This window comes from Octopus sinensis, linkage group LG18 (assembly GCF_006345805.1).
Source record: "Octopus sinensis linkage group LG18, ASM634580v1, whole genome shotgun sequence".
Taxonomy (NCBI): Eukaryota; Metazoa; Mollusca; class Cephalopoda; order Octopoda; family Octopodidae; genus Octopus; species Octopus sinensis.
The window spans coordinates 11,095,202-11,105,201 of record NC_043014.1 but is presented as its reverse complement, the minus strand read 5'-3'; the positions used below and the strand labels follow the sequence as shown (position 1 = coordinate 11,105,201).

At 39.3% G+C, this 10,000-nt stretch overlaps 1 protein-coding gene across 2 annotated transcripts in view; it reads right to left on the bottom strand.

Moving 5' to 3' along the window:
- Positions 1-10,000, bottom strand: part of LOC115221368 (72 kDa type IV collagenase-like) — a 61,393-nt gene that overhangs the window by 1,113 nt on the left and 50,280 nt on the right. For both annotated transcript variants that reach the window (XM_029791541.2, XM_036510712.1), the window contains exons 2-6: positions 8,118-8,197; positions 5,341-5,459; positions 4,312-4,387; positions 2,341-2,477; positions 553-810 (exon numbers count right to left, since the gene is read on the bottom strand). In XM_029791541.2, coding sequence (XP_029647401.1) covers positions 553-810; positions 2,341-2,477; positions 4,312-4,387; positions 5,341-5,459; positions 8,118-8,134 — 607 coding nt within the window. In that variant the 5' untranslated portion in view covers positions 8,135-8,197. The remainder of the gene's footprint in view (positions 1-552; positions 811-2,340; positions 2,478-4,311; positions 4,388-5,340; positions 5,460-8,117; positions 8,198-10,000) is intronic.

The following is a 10,000-nucleotide window of genomic DNA, read 5'->3' as shown; positions in this document are numbered from 1 at the left end:
ATATATGGGAGGCGGGAGAGAATTCACAAAATACCAAAAGATGAAGACAGATGGTGTAGACAACAAACAGATGTATTAGCATAACGCTCGGGAAGTGAAAAAGTCTTTAACGTTTTGAGCCAACGCTCTTCCACAGAAAGGAACACAGAAAGAAACAAGGAGAGAAAATAAAGAATGTGTAGTGGCTAGCGATCTATCATGGCGAATCATATCTATATATATATATATATATTATATATATATATATATATATATATAGATATATATATATATATATATATATATATATACGCACTAAATTCTTTACAAAGACATACTAATGAAACAGATAAGCGTTATTCTTATTAGTGATTTCAATATATATATATATATATATATATATATATATATATATATATATATATATCACATAACCAAGTAGCCAGGAGTGGACTGAGCCGTCGGTCAATCGGGCTCTGCCTGAGGACCCAGAGCTCTGAGGGGCCTGGTAAACAGTTATGCCCGAAGGCCCTTAATACTCTCAGTCCGCCCCTGCAAGTAGCTGTTACTTACCATATCTTTTCTGAATTTCTGTTACATCCTCTGAATGGAGTTTCAAGTTTGGTACGAAACCAGCATAGTACGGCTTCATCACTGAGTCTTTGTTTCCCGAATGGGGTAGACCAAGGGCATGACCAAATTCATGTGTAGCTATGTAGTATAAATCAGCTCCTTTTCCACCATCTATTCTCCATGCTTCGTCATCATCAAAGTGAGTATCACCGCCAATTGGACGGGGAATGGGGAAAAAGGCGTGGGCTAAGACTCCATCTAAAAACATAAATTTATAAAATTAGTCATTGGAATTACTTTTTAGCTTCACTGAATTCCTTTAAACGTTTAAATACAAAAATGTATACTATTATGTGTAGGTGCAAGTGTGGTTGGGTGGTAAGAAGCTTGCTTACCAACCACGTAATTCCGGGTTCAGTCCCACTGCGTGGTGCCTTGGGCGAGTGTCTTCTACAATAGCCCCGGACTGAGCAAAGCCTTCTGAGTGGATCTGGTTAATGGAAACTGAAAGAAGCCTATCATATATATATATGTGTGTGTGTGTATTTATGTGTTTTTGTGTGTGTCCCCCGATGCTGGTTTGTTTACGTCCCCGTTACTTAACGATTCGGCAAAACAGAACGATTGAATAAGTACTACACAGAATAAGTTTTGGGGTCGATTTTTCGACTAAAAGCCTTTTAAGGCGATGTTCCAGCATGGCCGCGGTCAAATGACTGAAACAAGTGAAAGAATAATCTTTTATAGGCGCAGGAGTGGCTGTGTGGTAAGTAGCTTGCTTACCAACCACATGGTCATGGGTTCAGCCATGACCATGGGTTCAGCCGTGGCACTTTGGCCAAGTGTCTTCTACTATAGCCTCGAGCTGACCAAAGCCTTGTGAGTGGATTTGGTAGACGGAAACTGAAAGAAGCCCGTCGTATATATGTATATATATATATATGTGTGTTTGTGGGGGGGTATATGTTTGTGTGTCAGTGTTTGTACCCTCTCCAACATCGCTTGACAACCGATGCTGGTGTGTTTACGTCCCCGTAACTTAGCGGTTCGGCAAAATAAACCGATAGAATAAGTACTAGGCTTACAAAGAATAAGTCCTGGGGTCGATTTGCTCGACTAAAGGCGGTGCTCCAGCATGGCCACAGTCAAATGACTGAAACAAATAAGAGTAAAAATTGTGTATATATGCGTATATATATATATATATATATATATATATATATACGAGCAAAACGCCCCACCCCTAATGGACGGTGCTGAATCATATCTGCTGAATAAAAAGCAATCAGTGTTTTCTTTTCATTAAAAAAATAATTAAGTATGCCTTTATTTCAATAAAATTTTTGGTTTTGTTAAAGCAAAAAAACACTTCTTGAGAAACCAAATAGTCTTTCCTTCCTTCATGCCAAGTTTGAAGGAAATATCTCTTTTGCATCTTACTTTTTTGGTCTCTTAAATATACTGCATTTTGTGGCATTTTTTCAAGCCATCCGGCTTTTTTTGCGCAAACTGTACGTGCATTTTTCTCACGCATGCATAGTATCGATCGCAACAGCTGACGTACTTGCGCGTACAGATGCACATTCCCACGGCTTTATCGCTCGCATTTTCACCTGGAATCGACTTTTGTAATTTTTTTCAAGACTTATACACGTCCTGATATCGTCGGTATCTACATATCAAATTTTAGCGCAATCGGATGGAGGATGCCCGAGATCCTAGAAGACACACAGAGACAGACAGAACGGATTTTATATAATAGATTTATAATAATAGATATTTACTTACATTTTCCGTCAAAATGATATCCATCTCCGTGCGCTCCTTTTCTGAACTGTATCTCAATTGTACCAGAAGTCTTATCTTCTACAAAGTTCAATTTACTAGACTCTGCCCATAATTTGAAGGCGTTACTTACTGCCGTTCTGAAAAATGTAATATATTATGTTAATTATAAACGTGTTACTAGGCGCATGGCTCAGTGGTTAGAGCGTCGAGCTTACGATCGTGAGGTTGTGAGCTCGAATCCCGGACCGGGCTGCGTGTTGTGTTCTCGAGCAAGGCACTTTATTTCACGTTGCTCCAGTTCACTCAGCTGTAGAAATGAGTTGCGACGTCACTGGTGCCAAGCTGTATTGACCTTTGTCTTTCCCTTGGATAACATCAGTGGCGTTTAGAGGGGGGGGGCTGGCATGCATGCATGGGTGACTGCTGGTCTTCCATAAACAACCTTGCCCGGACTTGTGTCTAGGAGGGTAACTTTCTAGGTGCAATCCCATGGTCATTCATGACCGAAGGGGGTCTTTACCCTACTAGTTCAAACATGCTTGAAGCATATTAAAACCCATAAGAAAGACAGTCAATCTATTTTATCATGAAGAACATTTCTCGTCGTAAAATTTTCTATGTGAGAAATTTTCTCTGTGACAAAATGCAGTGAATATCTTACAGGGATCTTTTCGGTTTGAACGGCAGTTTTTTCTAGTGGTGTCATATGAAATGTTCACCCATAATTATGACCCTAGTATCGATCTATTGCATTTCAATCTGTTTTAGGGTTAGGGTTAGTTAGGGTTAGGGTTAGGGGTGAGGGGTGAGGGGAAGGGTATTTTTTTTTCCTCACAAATGTAAATAAACCCAATCTGTTTCTTAAACGAGGGACATATTCATACGGCACAGAATGTTTTCACCTCAATAGACGTCATTGATTGGTTGAAATTGCAGAAATTGAAGAAAAAAAACAACAAATATCTTACAAACTATAGAATTTTCTCAATAAAGTCAAGAGAAAAAGATGTTTTATAAACACATTCTACCAGTATACGAAGTTTAAAAGTGTGTAGTTACGTGGAAATTATTTTTAAAAACTACCGTTCAAACTGAAAAGATCCATCTTACAGATTCGAATATACCTGAAGCATATTTGAACTTGTAACAAGTTTATATTTATAAAGATCACTGCTTAGCAATGCTGTCGTCCCGTTTCACATTAATTGTTTTACGTCATAAGAATTTAGGAAGAAGTAATTATTTTTTGGGGTACGGGGAAGCTTGAAACATATAAGGCTATATAAATAATAGCCTGTAAATATTGCGTAAAAGAAGGACATTTGGACAGAAAAAGTTGACATCTTCTGAAAACATGACAGACGTCTTACCATTGGACGAAACAGTCCAAATTTCTGTCTGTTTTAGAAACTCACTTCTTACCAGCGAGAATTGTGCGCCGTTGACGTCATAAGAATCTAGAAACTTTGAGAGAATGTGAAATAATTCTTTTATGGAACAGTGAAACACAAAGCATAGAAATCTATAAATAATTGCGTGTAAGTATTGGATTTAAAACAAACATTTCTAATTGAAAAAGTCAACGGCGTAGGAGTGGCTGTGTGGTAAGTAGCTTGCTTACGAACCGCGTGGTTCCGGGTTCAGTCCCACTGCATGGCACCTTGGGCAAGTGTCTTCTATTATAGCCTCAGGCTATATGTGTGCATATATATATATATGTGTGTGTGTGTGTGTGATAAGAATTTTTCGAGAAACACAAAACAGTAATATACATGTGTGTGGCGCGGGGGTGCGTACGTATGTATGTGCAATATGTAACTGTATTCTTTTCTATACACTCCATGGGTTTCAGAAACGTTAGAAAATTTACTCTGGAATTTTGTGCAATATAACCGATCGAATAACGTAATGTATTTCTTGTCAGATGTAGTTAGGAAAAAGAAAATGAGATATTATTATAGGAATACAAACCTGACATCACTCTCAGATAATTTTTGTGAGAACTTTATGAATTTATATGTCAGTCGAGTTATATTCCATTTCGCAACTGCAAAAGAAAATCGTGTAGTTTTTAAGCAAGGTAACTTATGTATAAACATTATTACAGACTTTGTGCCTAGACTCACCGATGGTCAATGTTTGGTAATGAGTATGATCGAGAATACAAGCGGCCAAAATGGGGTCCCTTCGAAGGATCTCTGGGGTAACGTTATTCGACAGGGTGGGTAACTCGGAGATCAAGGAGTCTCTTCTGGTCGTGCCGCTACTTCTCCGCCACGGAGGGATGATTACAGATCCGCTATTGCAGACATGTGCTTAGAATATCATGGGAAAGAATTCTTCAAGGAATTCTTCAAGCCGCGCCAACCAGCAGGAGACCTAGTGGTTGACCAAGAACGAGATAGTTGAATAATATTCATAGCCTCGTTTGGTCAGGCTTGAGAATCCAAACTAGAAAGTGTAACGATGATTGCTTGTGATTAAAGGCGGCGAGCTGGCAGAAACGTTAGCATACCGGGCGAAATGCCTAGCGGTATTTCGTCTGTCGTTCAAATTCCACTGAGGTCAACTTTGCCTTTCATCCTTTCGGCGTCGATTAAATAAGTACCAGTTACGCACTGGAGTCGATATAATCGACTTAATCCCCTTCTCTGTCCTTGTTTGTCCCCTCTATGTTTAGCCCCTTGTGGGTAATAAAGAAATAAGAAGCGTTAGCGCTCCGGGGACGAGGGGCACTTAGCGGCATTTTGTCCGTTTTTACGTTTTGAATACAAATTCCGAAGATTTCGACTTTACCTTTCCTCCTTTCAGGATCAATAAAAATAAATACCAGCTGAGTACTGGGGTCAATATAATGATTATCCCCCCCCCCAGTTGTTGTCCTTGTGCCAAAATTTGAAACAAAATCAATGCGGATTTTAAGAGGTTCCGAACAATGTGGACCAGAAAATCGGGTGCTATACCTGCACTTATATATAATGACACTGAAAAACAACTTGCCTTTTGTATTTTCTGGGTCCATAACATCAGAGACACCACAACGAGGCATTGACATAACCTTCAATGTAGCTTGGTCAGCTTGCCCCGTGATGTTAAGTTGAAGAAAACCTTGAAACTTCCTGAAATCGAAGAATATATATTGGTCAAATGCGGTTTTTCCAATAGCATGTACTAGAAGTCGGAGGGGGTGGAATAAACTACCTGCATCAAATTGCTATAAAAGCAGGTAGTAATTTTACCTTGTGCTTATTCTTAGTGCAAGTTTTGAAGAGTGCAGTTCGATTTTAAGAGTTATTTTTTCAAAGCTATAATGGAAGTGACAAAGGAGCATTCTCGGTATATTTTGCTTTATGAGTTCAATGAAGGCAACAACTCAACGGAAAGTGTGAGGAATATTAATGCAGTATATGGGAACCGGACGATAAGCGCAAGTCAGTGTCAACGGTGGTTCCAGAAATTCCGAGCCAGAAACTACAGCCTGCAAACCTGGTGGAACAAAATCCCATCGTAACTGTTGAGGAACTAGCAGAGAAGCTTCGATTTGGTCATTCAACCATTCATCAAGTGAACGTGTGTTCTTCTTTGCTGTCATATCTCACGAATGAACCTTTTTTGGACCGAAGAGTGACGGGTGAGGAGAAATGGGTTCTTTGTAAAAATGTCAAGTGCCGAAGATAGTGAGTAGGGAAAGGAGAACAATCGGTACCCCAGGCTAAAGAAGGTCTTCACCCACGTCAGGTGTTATCTGTTTGGTGGGATATGAAAGGTTTAGTCCACTTTGAACTTTTAAACCCAAACCAAACGATAACGAAAGAGATCTACTGCGAGCAGCTTAAGTCAGCACTAGGAGAAAAAGGTCCATCTTTGGTTTCACGACGAAAGGTGTTCTTCCATCAGGATAATGCTCAGCCACATGCAGTGAGGATGACATTCCAAAGGCTGGAGCAGTTTGAGTGGGAAACGATGCCCTCCTCACTATATTCGCCGGACATTGCCACATCTCATTACCATTTATTCCGCTGTCTTCAAAATCATTTGGACGGTGAAGATATGAATTCTGTAGGCAAAGTCAGAACAGTACTGGAGGAGTATTTTCCCCAAGAACAAGTGAATTTTGGAAAAGGGGCCTTGCAAATCTACCAGATAGATGGAAGAGCATTGTCGAAAATGAAGGAGAGTATATTTTAGATTAAAAAAGAACTGTTTATCTTAATTTTGAAAATTTTTGAAAAAGCCGCATTATTTATGGGATGACCCAAAATTAGTAAAGGTGAGAAAAGGAGCATAAAGCTAACCTATAAGCTCAGAAGTGACTGTATGTTAAGAAGCTTGCTTCTTAAACCAAATTGTTCCGGGTTCAGTCCTACTGCGTGGTACCTTGGGCAAGTATTTTCTGTTATAGCCTCGGACAAATATACGACCATCCCCAAATTTAACAATAACAATTTCTTTTTAAATTTTATTTCATAGGTTTAATGTATTTAATTTATTTAAATTTAATCTATTTAAATCTATTTTACAAAAAAAAAACAGCATTTGGAAGCTAGCAGTTTTAACATGATATCTGTCTATGAAAACATGACATGTTACTATGGAAACAGGTACCAATATGTCTGTGATTTTGATTGGCATAAGCAGGTTATACCTTGGCTTGTTACTACGGAAACAGGCAACAATATATCTGTGGCTTTCGATTGGTTAAAATTACCCAAAATGTGCAAACTTTAAAAGATATTTATTTATTTATTTATTTATTTATTTATAGCAAAAATGAGTTTCATTTCCATAATTAGCATACAAAACTACATCAACACATCAACTTTGAAATCAATTGGAACAAAATTAAAAAAATTAAGGTACTGAAATGCGTGAGTCAAACAGAGAAGAACCAAAATAAGTATTTTAAAAAATGAAATAAAACAAAAAAAGAATAACAAATTTTAAAAAAACATTCTAGACGTAAAAAAAAAAAATAAAAGATCAAAAGATTAGAAAATTAATAGAAAAAAGACTGGCGAAAAAAACCAAGGAATATAACTATGACAGCAAAATAGATATGACCTTAAGAGCTGGAGCAGCGTGTGTGTGTATGTATGTGTATGTCCTTGGTTTGGTTTGGTTTGGTTTGTTTATATATATTTTAAATGTAAAGAACAAGCCGTGTCCAAGGTTAACTATAGCCATATAATCTTAACATAACATTGCCAATGATATTTTCTCACGTCTGCTAGCTCAAGAATGATCTTGAAGTATACTGGCTGACTTCTTATTACTTTCATTTTCGCCATATTGTTCAGTGAACAATAAGGCAGTAAAACAGCAACAGCATTTCGACATGCAAGGACATTAAAAGGTCAATGCGGATTATTTCTTCCATGGTCGGTGAAGTGAAAATATTTAACAATACAAACGAAGCTATAAATATTATCCTACTATGACGAACGGAAAGCTTCGGCTCTGAAGGTGAACTTGTTATGTTAACCTTTACTGGTTTATAAACCTTACAACAGTCTGGGCAGTTTCTAATCAACAGGACAAATAAATTGGTTAACCTTCAAAAGGCCATATGTTTCGTGTTCGATTCTTCGCTCAATATCAATGAAATATTTTAATTTTATACTTGTTTCAATTATTGGTCTACGTCTAAAATTGCGAATTAATTCGTCAACCGGCAGTTTAGCTTAATGGTAAAGCACTTGGCCGGAGTCTTCAATGGATGTGGGTTCAAATCCTAAGGTACTTTTATACAATGAAATAATTTAAGTAATCTTCCTTACTTGAGAGCGTCGGTCATTTCTCCTAAGGATGCAGAACCATAAGGTCTTTCAGTCAAATAGCCGTAGCGTTTCAAATAGCCCTGTAGAAAATAAAAGATAAATTAAATTAAAACGATTACCAATGTACATAATATTCCTTTCTTTCATTTTCACTCGCTTTCTTTCTTCTTTCTCACCGCCACCCACCACGCTTCTCACTCTCTCTGAATTACATTATCTTCGGCTTTAGAGTCTGACGAAACATCCATGGATCTAAGCCCTTTGTGGATGCGAAACCATTGGTCACAGCTTTATACTTTAGATTGTGCTTCTTTTTCGGATATAGGTGCAGGAGTGGCTGTGTGGTAAGTAGCTTGTTTACCAGCCACATGGTTCCGGGTTCAGTCCCACTGCGTGGCATCTTGGGCAAGTGTCTTCTACTATCGCCTCGGGCCGACCAAAGCCTTGTGAGTGGATTTGGTAGACGGAAACTGAAAGAAGCCCGTCGTATATATGTATATATATATATATGTGTGTGTGTGTTTGTGTGTCTGTGTTTGTCCACCCAACATCGCTTGACAATCGATGCTGGTGTGTTTACATCACCGTAACTTAGCAGTTCGGCAAAAGAGACCGATAGAATAAGTACTGGGCTTACAAAGAATAAGTTCCGGTGTCGAGTTGCTCGATTAAAGGCGGTGCTCCAGCATGGCCGCAGTCAAATGACTGAAACAAGTAAAATAGTAAAGAGTAAAGAGGATACATTAACAATTATATACATACATACAACGTTTTGTTCAGTCATTTAATTGGCGGCTTTTACAGAGACCTGGAGCACTATGTTCAGATTAGACGAAGGAAATGGAGATAGATCGGACACACACTGCGGAAAGAACCCTCAAATATGACACGACAAGCACTTGACTGGAACCCGCCGGGATAAAAGAGGAAGCGAGGACGCCCGAAACAGGCATGGAAGCGGAGCATTTTGGACGAGCTCAGGACCACCGGCCTGACATGGGAAGCAGCCAAGAAACACGTCAATGACCGCAAAAAGTGGAAAACAACTGTTGAGGCCCTATGCTCCACGAGGGGCAAAAAAGGATTAAGAAGAAGAAGCGCTATCATAGAATGTTGTCTCTGTGTGGTTGTTCAACTTTCAAGAAACAACATCCCAATATCCCTCAAATCATACCCTTCCACCTCCAAGATGAACAGGGTAGATCTGACAAGAAGACCCTTGGTCATATGTCTGCTCAAACGGGAGATAAGCTTGGACTAAACAACAACAGCAATAGCAACAGCGCAATGGCTCAGTGGTTAGGGCAGCGGACTCGCGGTCGGAAGATCGCGGTTTCGATTCCCAGACCGGGCGTTGTGTGTATTTATTGAGTGAAAAACACCTAAAGCTCCACGAGGCTACGGCAGGGTGCGGTGGCGACCCCTGTTGTACTCTTTCGCTCCAACTTTCTCTCACTCTTTCTTCCTGTTTCTTGTCCCAGACTTCCTACGCAACCGCTGATCCTGGATGCGCATTTATCCATCCGTCGATGCTCTCGGTGTCGGGGGTTGACTTGCTTTCTCTTCTGCGGGTCTTACGAATAGCAAAAGGACCACGTTTCGGACTTCTCCCACTACTGGGACGAAGACCGCTTCGCTCAACAAACAAACAAACAGCAACAGCAAACCTAGATAGCCGTAAACATTGCAGAAAGGTAGCTGACACAAAAACTACCAGATTTATCTGTATCATATTCTGACATGCGTCTCTCTTGATAGACAACAGAATTTTTGCACCATTAGTTAGTAACTGAAGTGGTCTCTTCAAAGTGCAACACCGCGATCGGTGTGTTTATATCCCCGAAACTTAACGGTTCGGCAAAGCACACTCGATTAGAGTAACT